This window comes from Schistocerca americana, chromosome 4 (genome assembly GCF_021461395.2).
Source record: "Schistocerca americana isolate TAMUIC-IGC-003095 chromosome 4, iqSchAmer2.1, whole genome shotgun sequence".
Taxonomy (NCBI): domain Eukaryota; kingdom Metazoa; phylum Arthropoda; class Insecta; order Orthoptera; family Acrididae; genus Schistocerca; species Schistocerca americana.
In genome coordinates, this window is record NC_060122.1 from 481,047,652 (window position 1) to 481,072,590 (window position 24,939).

General features: G+C 41.5%; 1 protein-coding gene and 1 non-coding gene across 3 annotated transcripts in view; both read left to right on the top strand.

Annotated features, from left to right (window-relative positions):
- LOC124612740 (phosphatidylserine synthase 2-like) overlaps positions 1 to 24,939 on the top strand; it is a 218,050-nt gene that overhangs the window by 149,377 nt on the left and 43,734 nt on the right. Inside the window, exon 9 of one of the 2 annotated variants that reach the window (XM_047141122.1) lies at positions 18,433 to 18,516. The exons of the other annotated variant lie outside the window; for it this stretch is intronic. Coding sequence (XP_046997078.1) covers positions 18,433 to 18,445 — 13 coding nt within the window. The 3' untranslated portion in view covers positions 18,446 to 18,516. Of the gene's footprint in view, positions 1 to 18,432; positions 18,517 to 24,939 lie in introns of those variants that run through there. 2 annotated transcript variants of the gene reach the window in all.
- Positions 15,995 to 16,069, top strand: Trnat-ugu. The gene has a single exon. It is a non-coding gene; the product is annotated as a tRNA-Thr (tRNA).

Here is a 24,939-nt window from a genome sequence, read left to right on the forward strand (position 1 = left end):
AGATAACCCGGACGGTGTAACACTGTGCCAAGATGTGCTGGCTGTGCACCAAGGCATGTTTAGCCACAGGGTGATCCTCGTTACCAACAAACACTGTCTGCCTGTGTCCATTCATGTGAATGGACAGTTTGTTGCTGGTCATTCCCACATAGAATGCATCACAGTGTAGGCAGGTCAGTTGGTAAATCACATGGGTGCTTTCACACGTGGCTCTGCCTTTGATCGTGTACACCTTCCGGGTTACAGGACTGGAGTAGGTGGTGGTGGGAGGGTGCATGGGACAGGTTTTGCATCGGGGGCGGTTGCAAGGATAGGAGCCAGAGGGTAGGGAAGGTGGTTTGGGGATTTCATAGGGATGAACTAACAGGTCACGAAGGTTAGGTGAACGGCGGAAAGACACTCTTGGCGGAGTGGGGAGGATTTCATGAAGGATGGATCTCATTTCAGGGCAGGATTTGAGGAAGTCGTATCCCTGCTGGAGAGCCATATTCAGAGTCTGGTCCAGTCCCGGAAAGTATCCTGTCACAAGTGGGGCACTTTTGTGGTTCTTCTGTGGGGGATTCTGGGTTCGAGGGGACGAGGAAGTGGCTCTGGTTATTTGCTTCTGTACCAGGTCGGGAGGGTAGTTGCGGGATGCGAAAGCTGTTTTCAGGTTGTTGGTGTAATGATTCAGGGATTCCGGACTGGAGCAGATTCGTTTGCCACGAAGACCTAGGCTGTAGGGAAGGGACCGTTTGATGTGGAATGGGTGGCAGCTGTCATAATGGAGGTACTGTTGCTTGTTGGTGGGTTTGATGTGGACGGACGTGTGAAGTTGGCCATTGGACAGGTGGAGGTCAACGTCAAGGAAAGTGGCATGGGATTTGGAGTAGGACCAGGTGAATCTGATGGAACCAAAGGAGTTGAGGTTGGAGAGGAAATTCTGGAGTTCTTCTTCACTGTGAGCCCAGATCATGAAGATGTCATCAATAAATCTGTACCAAACTTTGGGTTGGCAGACTTGGGTAACCAAGAAGGCTTCCTCTAAGCGACCCATGAATAGGTTGGCGTACGAGGGGGCCATCCTGGTACCCATGGCTGTTCCCTTTAATTGTTGGTATGTCTGGCCTTCAAAAGTGAAGAAGTTGTGGGTCAGGATGAAGCTGGCTAAGGTAATGAGGAAAGAGGTTTTAGGTAGGGTGGCAGGTGATCGGCGTGAAAGGAAATGCTCCATCGCAGCGAGGCCCTGGACGTGCGGAATATTTGTGTATAAGGACGTGGCATCAATGGTTACAAGGATGGTTTCCGGGGGTAACAGATTGGGTAAGGATTACAGGTGTTCAAGGAAGTGGTTGGTGTCTTTGATGAAGGATGGGAGACTGCATGTAATGGGTTGAAGGTGTTGATCTATGTAGGCAGAGATACGTTCTGTGGGGGCTTGGTAACCAGCTACAATGGGGCGGCTGGGATGATTGGGTTTGTGGATTTTCGGAAGAAGGTAGAAGGTAGGGGTGCGGGGTGTCGGTGGGGTCAGGAGGTTGATGGAGTCAGGTGAAAGGTTTTGCAGGGGGCCTAAGGTTCTGAGGATTCCTTGAAGCTCCGCCTGGACATCGGGAATGGGGTTACCTTGGCAAACTTTGTATGTGGTGTTGTCTGAAAGCTGACGCAGTCCCTCAGCCACATACTCCCGACGATCAAGTACCACGGTCGTGGAACCCTTGTCCGCCGGAAGAATGACGATGGATTGGTCAGCCTTCAGATCACGGATAGCCTGGGCTTCAGCAGTGGTGATGTTGGGTGTAGGATTAAGGTTTTTTAAGAAGGATTGAGATGCAAGGCTGGAAGTCAGAAATTCCTGGAAGGTTTGGAGAGGGTGATTTTGAGGAAGAGGAGGTGGGTCCCGCTGTGACGGAAGACGGAACTGTTCCAGGCAGGGTTCAATTTGGATGGTGTCTTGAGGAGTCGGATCATTAGGAGTAGGATTAGGATCATTTTTCTTCGTGGCAAAGTGATACTTCCAGCAGAGAGTACGAGTGTAGGACAGTAAATCTTTGACGAGGGCTGTTTGGTTGAATCTGGGAGTGGGGCTGAAGGTGAGGCCTTTGGATAGAACAGAGGTTTCGGATTGGGAGAGAGGTTTGGAGGAAAGGTTAACTACTGAATTAGGGTGTTGTGCTTCCAGATTGTGTTGCTCGGAATTTTGAGGTTTTGGAGGGAGTGGAGCTGGAAGTGGGAGATTGAGTAGATGGGAGAGACTGGGTTTGTGTGCAATGAGAGGAGGTTGAGGTTTGCTGGAAAGGTTGTGAAGGGTGAGTGAGTTGCCTTTCCGGAGGTGGGAAACCAGGAGATTGAATAGTTTTTTGAGGTGGAGGGTGGCATGCTGTTCTAATTTACGGTTGGCCTGTAGGAGGATGCTCTGAACAGCCGGTGTGGATGTGGGAGAGGAAAGATTAAGGACTTTTATTAAGGATAGGAGTCGACGGGTGTGTTCATTGGCTGAGTTGATGTGTAGGTGAAGGATTAGGTGGGTGAGGGCAATGGATTGTTCAGTTTGGAACTGGTATAGGGACTGATGGAAAGAAGGGTTGCAGCCAGAGATGGGAACTTTAAGTGTGAGGCCTTTGGGGGTAATGCCAAATGTCAGACAAGCCTGAGAAAATAGAATATGGGAGCGTAATCTGGCTAGGGCGAAGGCATGTTTGCGGAGGGAATGTAAATAAAACTTAATGGGGTCGTTGTGGGGGTGTTGAGAGGGTGACATGGTATTAGAAGGTGGAAAGTGTAACATGAGGCTGAAATGAAAATGAAAATAAAAATATATGGGGAGAGATAAAGGTGAACCGGAAAGTAACTGGAGATCTGGAATGAAAAAAGGCGAAAAGGTGTTGGTTACAGCTGGGCTATGTTGGACTTGGGTTGGTAGACAACGATGTGCATAAAGGTTAGGTGGTTGTGTTGCCGCCAAAACACGTTAAAGGACGGAGAAATTCGGGAAAATTTCGAAAAAACTGCATGTAGTATATTAAAAGGAGTGGTATTGTGGTGGCAGACTATGAAAATGAGGCTAACAATTGTCTGACGAAGAAATAATGGCGTTAAAACCTGTGGGAAGCGGCTAAAAATGATCAGTGATGTGGGAAAAACGGAAATGGAAATAAAGCGAAAGTTATTAGAACTGGCCGAATTGGTTGTTTAAAAGGTGAAAGGAGCTGTTTGTGAACTAGAAACGGTGGAAATTATAGCGGCGGTAGTGCTGAAAGTGGCAAAAAATTTTTTTGGTTATGGTTTGGAAGTGGGTTACGTATTATTGAGTATATATATAGGCGGGATAAAATAGTATAGCAGATTACGGTAAAAAGGAGAAGGTGAATACAAAGTGAAACTACTGGCAAAAACAGAAAGAGGAAAATAAGACGACAGAAAAGATTTCGAAATGCAACAGTGACAATAACAAACGTAATTGTTGGATTCAAATTAATGATATCAATATAATAGAAGGAAACATTCCACGTGGGAAAAATTATATATAAAAACAAAGATGGGGTGACTTACCGAACGAAAGCGCTGGCAGGTCGATAGACACACAAACAAACACAAACATACACACAAAATTCAAGCTTTCGCAACAAACTGTTGCCTCATCAGGAAAGAGGGAAGGAGAGGGGAAGACGAAAGGAAGTGGGTTTTAAGGGAGAGGGTAAGGAGTCATTCCAATCCCGGGAGCGGAAAGACTTACCTTTGGGGGAAAAAAGGACAGGTATACACTCGCACACACGCACATATCCATCCACACATACGGACACAAGCAGACATATTTAAAGACAAAGAGTTTGGGCAGAGAAGTCAGTCGAGGCAGAAGTGTAGAGGCAAAGAAGTTGTTGAAAGACAGGTGAGGTATGAGTGGCGGCAACTTGAAATTAGCGGAGATTGAGGCCTGGCGGATGACGAGAAGAGAGGATATACTGAAGGGCAAGTTCCCATCTCCGGAGTTCGGATAGGTTGGTGTTGGTGGGAAGTATCCAGATAACCCGGACGGTGTAACACTGTGCCAAGATGTGCTGGCTGTGCACCAAGGCATGTTTAGCCACAGGGTGATCCTCATTACCAACAAACACTGTCTGCCTGTGTCCATTCATGCGAATGGACAGTTTGTTGCTGGTCATTCCCACATAGAATGCATCACCTTTTCGCCTTTTTTCATTCCAGATCTCCAGTTACTTTCCGGTTCACCTTTATCTCTCCCCATATATTTTTATTTTCATTTTCATTTCACCTCATGTTACACTTTCCACCTTCTAATACCATGTCACCCTCACAACACCCCCACAACGACCCCATTAAGTTTTATTTACATTCCCTCCGCAAACATGCCTTCGCCCTAGCCAGATTACGCTCCCATATTCTATTTTCTCAGGCTTGTCTGACATTTGGCATCACCCCCAAAGGCCTTACACTTAAAGTTCCCATCTCTGGCTGCAACCCTTCCTTCCACCAGTCCCTATACCAGTTCCAAACTGAACAATCCATTGCCCTCACCCACCTAATCCTTCACCTACACATCAACTCAGCCAATGAACACACCCGCCAACTCCTGTCCTTAATAAAAGTCCTTAATCTTTCCTCTCCCACATCCACACCGGCTGTTCAGAGCATCCTCCTACAGGCCAACCGTAAATTAGAACAGCATGCCACCCTCCACCTCAAAAAACTATCCAATCTCCTGGTTTCCCACCTCCGGAAAGGCAACTCACTCACCCTTCACAACCTTTCCAGCAAACCTCAACCTCCTCTCATTGCACACAAACCCAGTCTCTCCCATCTACTCAATCTCCCACTTCCAGCTCCACTCCCTCCAAAACCTCAAAATTCCGAGCAACACAATCTGGAAGCACAACACCCTAATTCAATAGTTAACCTTTCCTCCAAACCTCTCTCTCAATCCGAAACCTCTGTTCTATCCAAAGGCCTCACCTTCAGCCCCACTCCCAGATTCAACCAAACAGCCCTCGTCAAAGATTTACTGTCCTACACTCGTACTCTCTGCTGGAAGTATCACTTTGCCACGAAGAAAAATGATCCTAATCCTACTCCTAATGATCCGACTCCTCAAGACACCATCCAAATTGAACCCTGCCTGGAACAGTTCCGTCTTCCGTCACAGCGGGACCCACCTCCTCTTCCTCAAAATCACCCTCTCCAAACCTTCCAGGAATTTCTGACTTCCAGCCTTGCATCTCAATCCTTCTTAAAAAACCTTAATCCTACACCCAACATCACCACTGCTGAAGCCCAGGCTATCCGTGATCTGAAGGCTGACCAATCCATCGTCATTCTTCCGGCGGACAAGGGTTCCACGACCGTGGTACTTGATCGTCGGGAGTATGTGGCTGAGGGACTGCGTCAGCTTTCAGACAACACCACATACAAAGTTTGCCAAGGTAACCCCATTCCCGATGTCCAGGCGGAGCTTCAAGGAATCCTCAGAACCTTAGGCCCCCTGCAAAACCTTTCACCTGACTCCATCAACCTCCTGACCCCACCGACACCCCGCACCCCTACCTTCTACCTTCTTCCGAAAATCCACAAACCCAATCATACCGGCCGCCCCATTGTAGCTGGTTACCAAGCCCCCACAGAACGTATCTCTGCCTACATAGATCAACACCTTCAACCCATTACATGCAGTCTCCCATCCTTCATCAAAGACACCAACCACTTCCTTGAACGCCTGGAATCCTTACCCAATCTGTTACCCCCGGATACCATCCTTGTAACCATTGATGCCACGTCCTTATACACAAATATTCCGCACGTCCAGGGCCTCGCTGCGATGGAGCATTTCCTTTCACGCCGATCACCTGCCACCCTACCTAAAACCTCTTTCCTCATTACCTTAGCCAGCTTCATCCTGACCCACAACTTCTTCACTTTTGAAGGCCAGACATACCAACAATTAAAGGGAACAGCCATGGGTACCAGGATGGCCCCCTCGTACGCCAACCTATTCATGGGTCGCTTAGAGGAAGCCTTCTTGGTTACCCAAGTCTGCCAACCCAAAGTTTGGTACAGATTTATTGATGACATCTTCATGATCTGGGCTCACAGTGAAGAAGAACTCCAGAATTTCCTCTCCAACCTCAACTCCTTTGGTTCCATCAGATTCACCTGGTCCTACTCCAAATCCCATGCCACTTTCCTTGACGTTGACCTCCACCTGTCCAATGGCCAACTTCACACGTCCGTCCACATCAAACCCACCAACAAGCAACAGTACCTCCATTATGACAGCTGCCACCCATTCCACATCAAAAGGTCCCTTCCCTACAGCCTAGGTCTTCGTGGCAAACGAATCTGCTCCAGTCCGGAATCGCTGAATCATTACACCAACAACCTGAAAACAGCTTTCGCATCCCGCAACTACCCTCCTGACCTGGTACAGAAGCAAATAACCAGAGCCACTTCCTCGTCCCCTCGAACCCAGAATCCCCCACAGAAGAACCACAAAAGTGCCCCACTTGTGACAGGATACTTTCCGGGACTGGACCAGACTCTGAATATGGCTCTCCAGCAGGGATACGACTTCCTCAAATCCTGCCCTGAAATGAGATCCATCCTTCATGAAATCCTCCCCACTCCGCCAAGAGTGTCTTTCCGCCGTTCACCTAACCTTCGTAACCTGTTAGTTCATCCCTATGAAATCCCCAAACCACCTTCCCTACACTCTGGCTCCTATCCTTGCAACCGCCCCCGATGCAAAACCTGTCCCATGCACCCTCCCACCACCACCTACTCCAGTCCTGTAACCCGGAAGGTGTACACGATCAAAGGCAGAGCCACGTGTGAAAGCACCCATGTGATTTACCAACTGACCTGCCTACACTGTGATGCATTCTATGTGAGAATGACCAGCAACAAACTGTCCATTCGCATGAATGGACACAGGCAGACAATGTTTGTTGGTAATGAGGATCACCCTGTGGCTAAACATGCCTTGGTGCACGGCCAGCACATCTTGGCACAGTGTTACACCGTCCGGGTTATCTGGATACTTCCCACCAACACCAACCTATCCGAACTCCGGAGATGGGAACTTGCCCTTCAGTATATCCTCTCTTCTCGTCATCCGCCAGGCCTCAATCTCCGCTAATTTCAAGTTGCCGCCACTCATACCTCACCTGTCTTTCAACAACTTCTTTGCCTCTACACTTCTGCCTCGACTGACTTCTCTGCCCAAACTCTTTGTCTTTAAATATGTCTGCTTGTGTCTGTATGTGTGGATGGATATGTGCGTGTGTGCGAGTGTATACCTGTCCTTTTTTCCCCCAAAGGTAAGTCTTTCTGCTCCCGGGATTGGAATGACTCCTTACCCTCTCCCTTAAAACCCACTTCCTTTCGTCTTCCCCTCTCCTTCCCTCTTTCCTGATGAGGCAACAGTTTGTTGCGAAAGCTAGAATTTTGTGTGTATGTTTGTGTTTGTTTGTGTGTCTATCGACCTGCCAGCGCTTTCGTTCGGTAAGTCACCTCATATATATATAATCCTCGTTAGTGGTTCTAATACACACGAATTGCAATGGAGCAACTCCTACAACCTGCATCAGTGATCAAAATGATGTGAGCCTTGTATTAGAAAAGGTGCATTTTCTGTGTATGGGATAGAAACATAACTTCAATGTTGTTAGGAACACACCTGTTACCATTTACCTTTGGCTGTGTGTGCCTCTCTCTCTCTCTCTCTCTCTCTCTCTCTCTCTCTCTCTCTCTCTCTCTCACACACACATACTCGCTCACTCACTCACTCACTTTGATCAACTGGGAATGGCACAATTCAACAATTCAAGAGCTTTTCCCAATCAGGACACACTTCACTAGTCAGCAGTGCCCAAAAGTAAATTGTCCATATTGATAATCAGCAAGAGAAACTGAAAGCTGTGCAACCAACTGTCTCTGTTTGGACCTATCTCGTAATCCTGGAAACGACTGTGAAGTGCATGGCAGGGGAGAATTCCTGTTGTACCAAGCGCTAAGATTTTTTCCCCATTCCTTTCATGTATGTAGTGTGGTAGGTATGTGCTGTCATAAGTCTAATATTGTGTTCTCAGTGCCTGTGCGATGATATCTAGGGGGCAAAAGTTATTTGATTCCTCACTTAAAACTGTTTCATGAAACATTGTAATTAGGCTTTAAAAGAATAGTTGAGGTCTATCTTCAAGCATCTGCCAGTTCAGGTGTGTAATTTGGAAGAGCGCGCGCGCACGCAAATGCAATTCTCACACACGTGACCACTGTCTGTGGCTGCCAAAGTCAGACTGGGTCTGTCTACGATTCAACAGTTCCACTGTGTGGTGAATTAACTGGCTGAATTTTCCCAGTACCCTACCAATGAACCAATATCTTTCACCAGATTTACGTAAAATTAAGTATGTGGGATTAATGCACTTCCTATTCCTGCACTCTGGTACACCAAGTTTATATGAATAGACGATTACAGTTGTGACCCATTGATTTTGTAGTTATAGGTCGTAGACTACTACATTTTTACTTATTGTGAAGTGCATAGTTTTACACTTTTGAACATTTAAAGCAGGTTGCACCACTTTAAAATCTTATCAAGCTCTGACCGTAACTTTTTTTGGGGGGTGGGGGGTTTAGTATTTCTTTATAGATAACTGCATCATCTCCAGAAAGTCTGTGGTTACTATTATTATTGGCTGTTACATCATTGCTGTACTGAACAGTAAGAATCACAACAGAATTTTGTATGGCACACTTGAATTTTCTTCCACGTATATTGATGACTCTCCATTTAATATAATGTGCTGCATCCTCCCTGTCAAGGAATCTTTAGATAGTCACAAATTTTGGTTGATATCCCATATGATAGCACATTTAATTAATGATTGTTGGTACGGTGCTGAGTAAAGACAGTGACAGAGAATGAGTAAATCACATAATAAGCACAATCCACAATGCAACAAATTCATCCATGTCCAGATATTCTGGATAGCCTAAAATTCATCCTTTTCCCTTGTAGAAAGATGAGTGCTACTTTGCAATCTATGATGTGTTTGGCTCTCTGGAGGTTGAACAAAAACTTGCAAACTTTTTCATGGTGAGGGCAAAATGCCGCTGTATAATAAAAGGGAGTGAGGAGAATGCCACAGATGTCCTAGAATTCTACATGTTGTTCCATTAAATTCTGTAATTTTAGAAAGACCAACAGTAGGATTTTAAGATGAAGTGCCAAGTACCTTATTAATGCAGCAATGAGTAATGGATTTCTCAAGGCTAGCAACGGAGATATTGCCCAGACTGTGACAGAGCATGTAACTTGAATCACTGTCACCACAAGACAGGATCCAGCTTTCTGCCACCACCAAGGTTTGTTGACTGGAACTTTGTTTAATGAAGTTTTCAACCTCTCTTTCTGAATGTGGATTTCATGCAGTCTGCAGCACACAGCAAGTCACAAAGTCACAACAAAACTCACTATATCATATTGTAGCAACCCACTAAAAATGCTAAACAAACTCCTGGAAAAAGTCTGTTTTAATCCTCCTTTACAAACCTGAGCAGCATCATATTTTCTATCCTGCTCTGCATATGTAGAATGCATTTTATGATAACCTGCACTGGTGGTAATGTGGAGACCAGAAGATTAAAACAGGTGGTTCCAAAGGTAAATAACAGCAGAGATCACAAAGTGAATGAATAACCAAAACAAGTTCAGAGCATAATAAAGTCATCTTAAGCATAGACAACAATCCACAGAGCAATCCAAATCACAAACATAAACCAGACAAGGTCAGACCATTGCCATTCAATGGTATGTAACTAAAGGCTTCAGTGAGTAATGAGAGATTGGCTGGTAATAGCTAGGCTGTGGCATTTAGTGGTAAACACTCATCTAAGGGCAGCACCATTTCACATGCTTGCTGCAGTGGCTGAAACTTGCACAGGTGCAAACCACAGCTTTCGCCTGGAGCTATCGTATCCTTGATGTGTTCTCCTTATGATTGGGGAATCTGAATCATTGTTGGATAGTAAACCATATATCCTCATATTGCTGTCATTATATCAACCTCAGCACAACAGAAGAAAAGATCTGGAGGTGATGATCAATTGCCACCGTAACACAATCTTACAATCTAGAGTGCTCCTCAGTTGATTTTAGTGTGGGCTCAGGAGCTGTCAATCCATCTTTGATTTTCTGACCATATAGGAGGCATCTGTATGACATGCTTTCTGTTTCAGGTATCAATTAATGAGTATTTTTGAGTATACTATCCTTAGAAAGCTAAACACATAGGGTTGACGGAATTGTCTTCCATGTTTTATTACAATTCTTTCTTTCCTTGTCTTATTTTGTGTGTGACTTGGTGATGTTTTACTGAATCATTTTCAATAAGGGAATGCTGTCACCGAAGGTAGTGTTTGAAATGTGATCCTTTTCTTGGTAACTATAAATTGTATTGTGCCTAACGTATAAATCACCGGTCAGAATTTCTTAGTTATGGCGTAGTTTTCAGTTGTCAGCACTTCTTCCGGCCTATGACAGTTTCGAATGTTTGCTTTGAAATCTGCATTTATTCTTTGGGGCCATTACATCACATCTTAAATTGTTAAGAACATTGAGGGACACTGTTTAATATTTTAATTGTTTGGTAGTATGTCTTTCTTATGATGTTGATCTGTATGCTTCCTCCCTTTTGAATCATAGGTAAATACTGCGGACTATGTTCAACTTTTTCTTCTTTTTCTACTATTACAATTTTTGTTTTAATCACTTTTGGATGCAACAGACATTTAACTTTATATTGTGTATGATTTGGTCAGCCTGACCACAATTGAACAATGAATTACATCATTTGATGATGGCAAATGATTTCAGGTTAAACATGACCCTCTTCTAGTAGTGCTCATTACAGTTTGAGGAATGGTATGTGCTTGTTATCATTTCACTGCTTATACAGTGTGAGGATTTTCTTAGCTAATCATCTTCATACTATTGTCAATTGTTTAATGATAATGCTTACTATATTGATATACAAGGAAAGGTTGTATACAGAGAATTGAGAGGGCATGATCATCGGTAAATGAGGGTTAGGCACTGTGTATCAGAAGAATTTGCTAATCTCTGGCAGAAGTGGCTCTGCACACGTTTTGGCTGGGTGAAAGTGTAGAGAACAAAAGAAAACACTCCAATTTTCATTCTTGAAGGATATAAGCACAGTAAAGCAAATAAATTGAGGCATTCTGTGCCATCATATAATTTTCTGTTACATAGTGTCCAGTAAGAGGAACGTCGTTATCTTTTTTTCTGGAAAACAGGCAGTGTATATGAATGTAGAAAAGTAAGTGTAGTATATTGCTTGTTACTGTTAAGAAACATGCATTTTGCTTTGTAGAGCCTTAAACCACCTCCTTAAGAATGAACTTGTGAGCACCAAAGGACTTAACTTTATTGGTAGCACACTCAAGTTTTTTACATTTTAAGAACATTTAGTTTGAAAAAAGTTTGGTAGGATTTATCCAACAGACTATGGTAAAACTAATTAACAACCAGCATTCAGTTCATTTCACAAATAACTACATTGTAATGCATGGCCTCAGTTCCACTGTAGTGGTACATGATGACAAATGAAGTAATACACAGCAGTCAACCCCTCCCTGAGAAATGAGTGAAACATCTTCTAAAGGACAAGAATCACATATATTTGATTATGAAATGAACACATTTAATTTGGTTGTTTCCTTCTTCTTCTTCTTCTTCTTCTTCTTCTTCTTCGTCTTCTTCTTCTTACTTGTACTGTAGCAGTGTATCCACAGAAAAACTCTTCCAGTGATGAATGCCTCTGGCAACTGTCAAACTTAGACTTATCTCGAGGAAATATATAAATATGTCTAACTAATGTATTATATGCTGTAGTTGTTAGTTAACTTGTGTATCGGACAGAGGTGTGAATCATTATGAGAGTTAACTGTTTGAATCAAAGTGACATGATAAATAAAGGCATATTTTGTGTCTTTTGGATGGAAAATAATACTTAATCTTTTTTTTTTTGTATTGGAAGTGGAAATTTTATTATAAAAAGCCTACATAAAAATTTCAAGTAAATTGTAGCACTAGAGAAATATCACTTTTTTTCACGCTGCCAGTGAGAGGACAAGCAGAATAAAAGTGATGTTATGAATACTGTAAAAAAAGAAAAATAATTTTTACCATTGCACTTCATTGGCCATAAAATTTTAATTTCAAAGTGTGCAAAAGTTTGAGTTCTGCTATATGAACTTCACTGAAATCAGTCATAAGAATTTAATCTGGTTTAATATGTAAATTTCACTGAATGAATTCCATCACTATGGAAAAGAATGACAAGGGCACTGGATTAGGGGAGCCATTCATTGAGAGAATATACTGCATTGCATTAAAAAGGTGTGTGCATTTCCATCAATAAGAAATATTAATGCTCATACATAATTCTGTTTAATGTATAAAATGTATAGAGAAATTTAGTAAAGCATATACAGGGTGGTCCATCCTAAATTTCGGATGAGATTATCTCGAAAATTATACATCAGGTAAAAATAGTGGGTAAGATAAGTTCGTAAGCTCAAAGGGGGACATCAAATGATACTACATGTGACTTCCAGCCCCCACCCCTGCCCCCTTGGGTGGGGGGGAGGGGGGGGGGGCGTGAGTAACTTTTAAACCTTAAATGGAAACACCCATTTTTTATTGCAGATTTGGATTCTCCATAAAAAAGTAATCAAATTTTATCTGAAACATGTTTTTAAACCTGTGACAAATGGCATTGAAATCGAGAAAAAGTAAAATTGGGGAAGAACTCTGATTTATTTAGAATTATCTGAGAAAGACGCATCAAATGGATAAAAAATGTGCACCAATTCTTTCATTACACCAGATTAAGCTATTTTTGTACAAAATTACTGTATCCTACTTTTAGCGTTGCCCAGGAACGACGACATGGATGTAGTAGAATGATGCTCCCATGGATTGCTTCATTAGTGAGAGTCCCCCTTGCCTCTCATGTGTTGGGGTGCTGCATTAGTGTGTGTCTCTTTGTCTCTCACAATTTGGGGTGCTTAATTAATGAAATTAGCCACAAATAAATTGTTCAAAATTATCCCCATTTGCTTCAATGCACAAAGTCGATCGTCTGCGAAAGTTGTCCACAGTTTTGAGCAGCACATCCTGTGGTATGGCTGCACACACTCTTTGAATGCATTGCTCTATATCGTTTCATGTTGTGGACTGTCTTTCATAAACAATATTTTTTAAATAACCCCACAAGAAAAAATCAGGAGATGTTAGGTCAGGTGAATGTGGAGGCAGCTGAATTGGTCCGCCACATCCTATCCATCAACCAGGGTACCATAAATTTAAAACATTCAGCACATTTTTAACGTAATGGGGAGCTGTTCTGTCCTGTTGGAACCACATTCGTTGCCTAGTTTCTAAATTAAAATCTTCCATTAGCTCCAACAAATCATCGCGGAGAAGTTGTAAATAAGATTCCCCAGTCACATTTCAGTCAAAAAAATACGGTCCTATCAAGTAACCATTTAAAATTCCATACCAGACCATTAATGACCATTTTGTGTTGATTGTCAATGGGTCTGTGCCAGTGTGGATTGACAGGGGACCAATAGTGACAATCATGACAATTTAATTCGCCATTGTTTTTGAATGTGGCTTCATCTGTGAACACAACATATCTAAAAAAAAAATCATTGTCACCTGTTATCATTTCAAAGGCCCATTGGCAGAAATGCATGCGTATTTGCATATCTTTCGGCGTTAATGCATGTGTCAGTGTGATATGATACACAAGATATTTATGTGCCTTCAAAATACTCAAAATAGTTGATTTCGGTATTCCAGTTTGTCTCTGAATCGCACGACTACTAATTTCGTGACCCGGTTGAACACAGACGAGAACAGTAAGGGTACAAGCGTCATTTTCATTGTATTCATGATGACGAGATTGACAGTGCATGTATCCATTTTGAGCTCGTTGAATGTAATTTCGAATGTTTTTACTTGGATGTCATCTGTTTGGGAAACGATCTGCATACAATTGCGCAGCTGCAGCGTAATTGTTATGGCATTCACCTAAAATTAACATCTTATCAACAATCTCTGTAGGAGGATAGTGAGCCATGTTTTGCTAAAGAATAATTTACTTTCGTCAGTTGCTTGTTTATGGTTCACAATCTGAAAGTGAGGTGACGTCTGATCGCATTGCACCGACCTTTATACTGAGCCATAGTTTGCAGTTTGGCCATGGTAGTGCCACAGTCAGGTGAGTAATGCAATTGTGAAGAGTTCCTTAACAAGATTTTAATATCTTTACACGTCCCTCCATCAAAACTGTGGTGGGTAGGATACATTTTGTAAAAAAATAGCTTAATTTGATGTAATGAAAGAATTGGTGCACATTTTGTATCGATTTGATGCATCCTTCTCAGATCAGTCTAAATAAATCAGAGTTCATCCCCAATTTTAATTTTTCTCGATTTCAGCGCCATCTGTCAATGGTTTAAAAAAATATTTCAGACAAAACTTGATTACTTTTTTATGGAGAAACCGAATCTGCAATTATAAATGGGGGTTTCCATTTAAGATTTAAAAGTTGCCCAGCGCCCCACCCAATGGGGTGGGGCTGGGGGTCACATGTAGTATCATTTGATGTCCCCTTTGAGCTTATGAACTTGTCTTACCCACTTTTTACCCAATGTATAGTTTTCGAGATAATCTCATCCGAAACTTCAGATGGACCTCCCTGTATATTTAATGCAGTAGTAAAGTAGATAAAGTAATGAACACACACATGGAAAATAGATATTTGGTATGTGTATATTAACTAAGGATTTACAGAGTAGAAGCATAAAGTCAGTGATTTCAGCCAACAGGATATAGTGAACCCCCCAGTAACTAAGCCTTGGGAATAGAAACCCGTTAAAGAAAACTAAAATTAAGATAAAGCCAATGTGGTGGAAAGAGTATTAATTTATTGTTTTTACACTCTTGAATTTCAGTATTTAAAAGCATAGTGATTTATATTATTTGATTTGATTTATATTTCGTTAGACTTTTAAATCACTTTTCCAGTTTTACCATACATAACGACATGCATGATCCCTTCTTCAGCAAGACTTCCCTGTTCACTGACAACATAACTGGTCACAGAGCATGAAATATAATCAGACAAGGAACATAAAAATTCATTAGAATTATCGTATCACGAACGGTGTTGTAATGACAGACAAATGATGTGAAATCAGATGAAAAGAATGTAGAAGCTCATATAAATGCAATAGCATGTCTTTCTTTTCTTCTTTTTTTTTTCTCCCTGTGTTGTTAAAATTAATACACAATTCTAAGTGGTTCAATAACACCAGTACTGGTAAACTTACACTTTAGCTATATATGACGGTAGTATCTGTTCCCGAAAGAACAGTTACCGTGGATGACCATGCAGCTTTGCTGGAAATGAAATGATAATTAAATGGACACCCTAGCTGCAAACAGGCGTTGATGTACTTCATTGGGGACATGTTGAAAATGTGTGCCCCGACCGGGACTCGAACCCGGGATCTCCTGCTTACATGGCAGACGCTCTATCCATCTGAGCCACCACATGTACCCAGTGAAGTACATCAACGCCTGTTTGCAGCTAGGGTGTCCATTTAATTATCATTTCATTTCTAGCAAAGCTGCATGGTCATCCACGGTAATTGTTCTTTCGGGAACAGATACTACCGTCATATATAGTTAAAATATGGCTTCCTGGCCATTGACCTTCTTGTGCGAACGCACACGCTATGCCCGAACTCGTACGGGAATTGGTAGATTAATCTGCCACGAGTAATGAGTATGATGGGCAAACATCTATTAGGCGCACTACGAATGTAGTGGTGTGGACGTGTTGGGAATGTGGATCTCACGGGGAGCGTGCTAGGGATAAGTCCCTGCAGACGCACTATCCCCTGTGCCCGCGGTGGCTCAGATGGATAGAGCGTCTGCCATGTAAGCAGGAGATCCCGGGTTCGAGTCCCGGTCAGGGCACACATTTTCAACATGTCCCCAATGAAGTACATCAACGCCTGTTTGCAGCGAGGGTGTCCATTTAATTATCATTACACCGTAGGATTCACTGACCACTCTAAGGTGCCAGTAGAAGGAATTAAGACTGTACAGTAGGAGAATGTGCTATCAGCAAATGAAAGGAAGCCTTTGAATTTGCAGTTTTTTCCCTGCATGGGTGACAAGAAATCCATTCACCTGTGTATGTTTAGATTTTAGTTTTTTGACTCCCATTGGACATGAAGGTCCACCTATACACTCATTTCTCAAAAGGGAACTTGACTGATTGAGGCATGACAAAAATAATCATAAGAATTTTGAACAAGAAATAACTTTTGAGATTATAGCAAAAGTATGTTCATGGAAATAATATAATTTGTGCAGCAACAGTGAGCAAACTGGTAGTTGCATTAATAGCAATATGTAGAAGGATATTAAATTATGGCATAATAGTTCTTTTTTCAAAAAATAACTGTATCTTGTAATACTAGGTGATTAAACTAAAAGAGATGTTTTGAAAAGTCTACTGGAGGAGGAAAAAGCAGAACAATCTGAATTATTTCAAAACAAATACCTAGAATTCTGAGCTAAAACAAGTATGTCAAAGAATTTTAATTTTTAAAACACTGCCTGACAAAAAAAGTGAAGCACAGAGAAGACATGGTCAGATGTCAGGGAAATGAGTGCTTTAGTGTTGTTCATGTTTAGTGTTGTTATCAGGCCTGGTAGGGTGTATAAGGGACAAGAACAGTGTCATGTTGAGTGGTTACTGTGAGGGACACGGAGATGCTACATAACCGTATGATACAGGTTTATCAGCACCTGCCAGAGTTTCAAAGAGGCCTGATTGTGGATCTCCTTAAACTCAGCTGGTCAAATTGTGCAATATCCAGATTTGTGGGCATTCGGATGTGACAGTGTTCCAATGTTTGCACGCTCATATGCACCATTAGTCAGAGACTAACAGCAACCAAACTAGGGAATTATTGTCCCATGTGTAGACTGCTGTCAATACTGTATTTGGAGCAGTGCTGTGACCAGGAAGCATGGATTGCCGATGATTGGCATTGCATTGTGTTCATCATGAATCATGATTCCGATTTACAGTAGGGGACATCATTGGTGAGCAAGGTGGCAATCTGAGGAGAAATCCTATTCTTCCCATGTTTTGGAGAAGCACAGCAGTTTTACTCCTGGCGTCATGGTGAGGGAAGCCATCGGATAAGACTTCACGTCATGGCTAGTAGTGACTAGAGAACTATTACAGCATAACGCTAAGATGTGAACATCCTGCATCCTCATGTATTACCTCTCATGTAACAGTATCATGCCATTTTTCAACAGGCAATGCCCATCCACGCAGGGCACATGTCTCTATGACCTGCATGATGTTGAGATACTAACGTCACCAGCAAGATAGCCAGATCTTCCCTGATAGATCTTGCTTGGGACCAGCGTGGACATCATCTCCATCCTAATGCTAACATCTGGGGTGTAAAATAGGTGTGTGCCTCAGAAGAACATGTAATGGCTTTATGACACCCTTCTCATCTGAATCAGTGCAAGCATCACGGCCAGAGGCTGTGTAACCTCATACTAATATATGAGCTCTTACTGCCAAGTTCTTTGCAAACCTGATTTGATTTCATAACCCCTGAAATAACATCACATACCTCTCAACCTGTGAAGTTTTATTTAGTTTCCTCCTCCTCTTCTTTTGGATGCTTTTTTTGTCAGGCAGTATAGTTTTACTGTTTTTTAATCAACATAACAGCCATATCATGGTAGAAAAAAAAAGGAAATAGCAGTTCTTAAGAGGTGATAAAATCTGTGAACAGAGTGGTATATGGTGTAGGTGCTGGTTGCCAGCAGAGCAACAGCAAAGGATACCTTGTTGATATTATCTGCATTTATTCTAAAAGTAGCCTCCGTATTTTCAGCATTCCTTTTGCCTTGTGCATGTCATCTTTCATTCTATGCTTTCTCTCTCTTTAAGATAATTCAGTGGGGCATTGCTCTCAATAGAACCTTAATTCACTTATATGCTTCTGTCTAGATCCTAACTTCACTGGTACAGTTGGTTTATTTTCAACTGCAGTATCAGTATGAATGTGCCAGTACCAGCCGAGCATGTTATCTTCTGCATGCTGAAATGCTTTGGTCATGGTTCTGTGTCTAGGATGTATAATCACCTGCAGATTTTATTCAGTCTTTCACTCATTAATTCATCAGTGATTCTGTTTCTCAATTTCACAACTTTTCACAGTGTGAAGCTTTGGTGTTGAATTATCTCTTGTTCTAAATAAATACATGCAGTACCAATATGAGGCTGCCTCTTTAAACAGGAAACCACTCTGATCTCACATGAAGCCATCCCATCCACCTGCAGGTTTAAAATCGACCCGTTGCACAGAAATTGACAACCTGGGGTAAGTTACATGGTTTGTAACTTGATGACAATAAATCTGTGTAACATAACATTCTACTTCTTTGAGAAACCATTCAGATATTCCTATGGAATGAAATGTATCTGATGTAATATGCACTTGTTAAAAATTTGAGTAGAAACCAACCACATAATTATGTCGAATATGAAAAATAAAATTGGTTTATTGATTGCAAATATGTAAACTCAGGGTTTATTGGATTAAAGGTTATAGTTGCGAAGAAATATAAGGTTAAATGTTATTCATGTGGAACAGTAGTCTAGATGTCTAACTTTTAAGAGTTTTTCCATAGATAGCTATTTAATTTATATAAGATGAGCACAAAGACAATAAAAACTCGTATATCGTAGAAGTCAAAGGGTAAAAATGGAGAACTTGATGGTGATATTGGTATGCACATTTCAAAGTATGCAGTAGCCATGTATCTTGCAAATTCAGGATTACTGATTCCTTTCCTCTGAACTAGAGAGAAGAAAGAAGGAATGAAAAGATGCAAAGGTCTCTTCAAATAGAGCCATAGAACAGTAGGGGATGAGCGGGGAATGGAATTCAGAAAAACCTACCAATCAGACAGGAGTTTGTGTGGAGCATGAACAGTGGAAGAGACAGTATATATGATACACAATCAATATACAGGTGAAGATGACTCAGCCAAGTTGTTATGATCCCACACTCTTGAGAACAAAGCTTTTCTGGTAATGATATATTGTAAGCCACCAGTCAATTTTATCTCTGTTAATCACATATACTTAGAAATTCAATTGAATCATCAAAAGAAACTTAAATTTGTGTGAAGAATGGTAAACTAGCTGGGGAAAACAGAGAGATCAACTGATAGGTCCTAAAAATGGATAGTTGGATCCCATGAGATAACAAGTGCAACTTAAGAGGGGAAATTTTAAAATACGAAACCTTCTGCTCTTCATTATCTTTGTATTTACAGCTTGATCATCTGCTTTTATTTCAGTCTAGCAGATGGTGTTGGAAAAGCGATGTTAGCAGCCCATTTTCCATAATTGTGGTTCTCTCTAGTTCTGAAAGAAGGAATCTGTTATTCCAGGAGATTGAGTTTTTCATTGTTTTAAGTTATGCTTGACTATGTCACAATCTGTTCTTTTCAGGTGATTGTAAAATTTACTGTTTGACATTTTCATGTGGTAAGACCTTACATTTGGTCCTACATGGGTATATGTCAAAAAGTCAGTAAATAAACTGATAAATTTGCAAAGTGGGCCCCTTTTTCCTCCAGGATGATCGTTATATTACTTCTAATTTTTTACGTGATGGAAAAGTTTTACATGGAAAATTGCATGCAACTAGTGAATTATTAAAACTTTTTTTCACGACTTTGTTACTTTCTGAGATACAAATCAGCTGTTTCAAGTATCAACTACTACTGGTAAATAATGTAATTGTTCTGTAATTACATGCGTATGTAAAGTCCCATGGCAAAAGCATTTTTAGCCAAACTGTGACTTCCTCATTTCAGACTCACACATCTGAAAGCCTCTCAAGTGTAACTCTTTTATTGTGACTGTGATGAGTGAATGTGGAATGTAGTGTCTTTGTTTTTAGTCTAGTTAATTGTTGTTTGGAACAAGCTTTTTTGTAACAAAATTGCAGAAGTTATTTTATCAGTGGTTCTATATGTTTTTTGGGGTGCTAAATCTGAATTTCATGTTTTCTGCCTAAGAGGAAGTCGGCTTATATCTCAAAAAAACTATGTATATTTTGGAGATGACCACTCTGTACGACATTAAAGGAGACAAAATTTTCTACTAAATCCAGTTGTCAGGTTTGATTTACTGCTAAGTTATATTGGCACTAGGGTGCACTGAAATGTAGCCACTCTCATCCCATACAACTATAAAAATTTTCATGTCACCAACAACAACTCTTCCACCATGTGAAATTATATTAAATTTCCTACATTCACTTTTCTCAAGAGGGAGGAGGAAACAAAGCGGAAATTATGAAAAATGCCTTCTGTGTATTACAGCCAAATGACCTCTCTTACTTCTCTGTCTGTCATCGGTGATACACTTTTGATGTATTATGTTTAAAAGAGGTTGTTTTAAATGAGTTGTGTTGTGACTTGGCCAGACAGCCAAGTCACTATGAGAGGAATTAGAAAGGCACGCGTTTAAGCTCACGCAGGCTGGCGTGAGGTCTGGAACGTTACAAGGAAATGAGAACTTAGAAAAACGAACGCAGTTGCTGTAATACTTAACCTTAATCCATAATTGTAGAACATCGCTCTGGATTGTACATGCTTCATAAAATAATATCAAATGCTATGGCGCCTTGCTAGGTCGTAGCAAATGACGTAGCTGAAGGCTATGCTAACTATTGTCTCGGCAAATGAGAACGTATTTGTCAGTGAACCATTGCTATGAACGTCGGCTGTACAACTGGGGCGAGTGTTAGTACGTCTCTCTAGACCTGCCGTGTGGTGGCGCTCGGTCTGCTATCACTGACAGTGGCGACACGCGGATCCGACGTATACTAATGGACCGCGGCCGATTTAAAGGCTACCACCTAGCAAGTGTGGTGTCTGACGGTGACACCACAAGTTGAGAGAAAGTATGTTTGATGAAACATTAAAAATTATATTTCAACTAATTAGATACATGGTACTGAACAGAAAGATTAATATCAAATATGTATGTACTGATTTACATGGGATGTAAAATTAGAGATATGAGCCCAGGATTGCATCATCATTTTGAACAGTTTCTCCATCTGCAAAACAAAGAGGACATTTAGTGGCAGATTATGGATACAAAACACTGGTAAGTTAACTATCAGTGTGTGAAGAAATACGTGTACTAATGCCATGCACAATTCTTTTACTCATCTCCATTTGGACAAAGGAAGGTTCAAGCAGAGCATCAGGGGCTGTGGAAGATCCAGGCAGGACAATGAATGGTTGCTGTTCGTCAGTTGAAAGAATTGTATGTGAATGATTAATGTTGTGATAGAGAAAAAGTGAGTAGGAAAGATGTATAATGCTGTGAAGTATTACACGAATTAATACCTTCTGCACCTCGACTTCTTCACACAATGTTGTTGCAAGGGGCTCATCCAGGCCATCTTCGTCTTCTGTATCAAAACTGTCATCAATGTTGGAACATTAATCTTTACATTGCTGTCACAGCTTCATGCAGAACAGTCCTGCTCACTTACACCCACAATGACCTTGGCAATCTGTCTCTTGCAGTTGCAAGATTTAAGTTGAAAGATCCTCTAGGGGACCCCGGGTTTCAGTGTTGCTGTGGGATCCAACCAATTTTTTGTCAACTTTACCTGCACTGCTCTGGATCGAAGTAGTTTCTGATACACTGATACACTGCTGCACCTGGTGGAAAACTCTGAAGGTGTGTTGTTGGGCTCCAGGTACAGTGGGGGTGTAGTAGCTGTGTTTGATGAGGGCTTGTAGGCTGATGTCACGTATTGCTTATACCTCAGCTTGTTGAGTGTTGTGGTTTGGGTGGTTATGTGAGGTGTTGGTTGTGGTCAAAGCAGACCCCTAGGATGCACAAAAGTAGATTTGGTGCCCAACGGAATGATTGTGCAGATTAATTGAAAACATGGCTACTGTTGCACAATGTAAACATCTTATTTAAATGAATACAGTATTAATACGAGTGTCTAAAATAAGCATGAAACAAGTGGATATGACTCTCATAGATATACTAATGGGAGGAGGGATCTTCTAGCTATGAATAGAAACAAATGGACACTTTAACAAGTATGTTTATTGACTTTGGGCATGAAAGTTTCCCAGTGACATCTTAGAAAGAACCGTTAATAATTGGACAAGTGAATACAACTTAAAGAATAACTGTGGCACAGGTGGGTAGGGAGAATGAAACACTGTTATGTTAGTATTTCACAGACACAGTCACTGACTGTGTAAGTTGTTAATTAGATGTAGAGAGTAAATGGAAAGATAGGAACAAACACCATCAGGTTGCCTATAATGCTCATTGAAAGCCACAAGCTGGATGTGTGACCTTAAGATCACAAGCTCAGCTCCTGAAAGCAGGAAGTTTGATTAATTTCTAACTGCTTCAGTGGTCATGATGATGTGCCATCTTACCAGTCAGGCAGTGCATTATAAAAGAAGCTGGTGGCAGTGGTGGCTGGAGTACGTTATTTCAGCCCTTCTTTTGCACTTAATACTTAATCTTTCCAATGGTTGTAAGACTAATTTCATCCAACATGTTCCTGTGCCAACCTGGGGTGTTTATACTCTACAAGAGCTTGAGCAGAAATGAACTTTACAGATGCCTAAAACAAGTTCATCACTGAATGAAGGCCTAAAGCAAAGTGCTTATTCTACAACAACCAAACCAGAAGTGTCATAGAGATTCTGAGTTTCGGCAAATGAAAAATACGAAATAGCATTAAACAATCTCCTTCTCTCTTCAATCACATCATACAGTATAATTGCTCATAGGTGAGCCACTAGAGCCAGGAGATTTCTCCCACCCCATGCTGGGATTCTGAAATGTACAAATGAGAAACTCTGCATGTAAGCACAGCAAAAAAATGTGGGCACTGCCAAAATGACAGTGTGAGACAATCAGGAAGCTGTATTATATAAGTTTAAACAGGACACTACTCCAAGGCACATTGAACATTATAAGATGTCCATAGAGAAGCACACCTGCTTAGAGGTCTCTTACGTGGCTTAAAGGGCTTGGGCAGAAAATACAGTGTTTCCTTTGATAGAGTAATATGATCTCCTCCAACCCTTCTGGAGAATTAGTAGGGCTATGATAACGCTGGACTCACTACCTGCTGACTGGCCATTGACCAAAGTGTTACAGTTTTGTAGCAGCAAATTTCTTCTCGTAACAGAGACTCTTTTTCTTGTGCATCTGTCTTATGAGCTTTCCAGTCTTCGGAAGCACCACCAACTACATAAGTAAGGCAGAAGTGATGCAAAAACAGCCACTGGGAATGTTAATCTGTGTCTGCAATTACAGAGCAGTGTGTTGAATGATTACTTAATCCAGGAAATTTGTATACCACCCTCTGAAGTATGTTAGTGGACAGTTTTGGCAAAAACTGCCCACATTACAGTTGCCACCATAAAGGGCAGTCAAAAATTTCTTGCTAGAAGTTATTATTTCCTTTGGATGGTCTGAAGGAGCAGGGAATTTAGTAATGTATGACTCAAGATCCGGATTTTTGGAAAGGTTCTTGAGAAATTAAACCTTGACTTTGTTGAATAACACAGACACAGAGCTACAACCACTCATTGTGTGGAAGAAGTGTGTGTGGTTAGCAGCACTTTTCCCTGCTGTTCTTCCCAGATTGTAGAGGAGCTGAGGGTCTGAACTTCACCTGGCGATGGGGAAATATACAGGGGAAAAGGGAGGGGAGGGGGGTGTTGGAGGCTTATCATTATGACCAGAAGGTGAGCATTTGGTGTGTCTGTATCATTAGCTGCCTGCTTGGAGCTTGGACACGATTCCTCTTTCATTGTCTTTTGTCATCAGCTTGATGGTTAGTCTGTCATTGTTATTCACAATGTTATATATGAAATTGCTGCTGTCATGGTGCTGCTCAATTGTATCTCTGTGAACTGCTTTTGTCTGTCCCATGAAACACAACTGTCACACTTTGGTTGTACTTGCTTCGTACATTGTGGATATCTGAGTCATAAATTTGTTTGAAAGTATACCCACTCAACCATACAAATCTATGCGACAAACAGTCCTTGTCAGTCACATATACTGTACTACTTGGATCCAGAGTAATGAGGGGTGGAAACTGACAACAAATGGATTGGCTTTCATCACCACATTGAAACTCCCACCTCCCCAGATGCTTCTTCAGCTTATATCCTAAAAATACAGTTGATGTGGATGTAGGCAGTCAGGACTGGTCCACCGAAGCTGTGCCAGCAATGTGAAAGTTCTTGTTCCAACATCAACATCAATTTTGATATGGGAGATGAAGACAACTTGGACAAGCCCTTGCAGTACCACTGTCTGCAGCAGTTGAGGTGCAGAAGGGGTTAATTGCTGCAATATTTTTCAGCATTATACATCTTAACCATTTTTCGGTATCATTCACTTGCTATTTTTCCAGTTGAAGGACAGCAACGACTCACTGTTCAGCCTGGATCTTCTGCAGCTCCTAAGAATTTATATAGACCGTCCATTTCACAAGGCCCTTCACCTGGACGTTCTGGTGCCCAAGAAACATTGCCTGGGTCACCAGCAGCCAAACAGAGACAAGTAAAAGATCTGCTGCTTGATATCAGTGCAGGCATTTCTTCATGTGATAGTTCACTTATGCCTTTGCATCCATATTCTGTCACTAAATGGTTTCTTTCTTTCCCAGATGGAGAACCTACCCAAAGTGATGACTCAATCCTGGACCTGACTT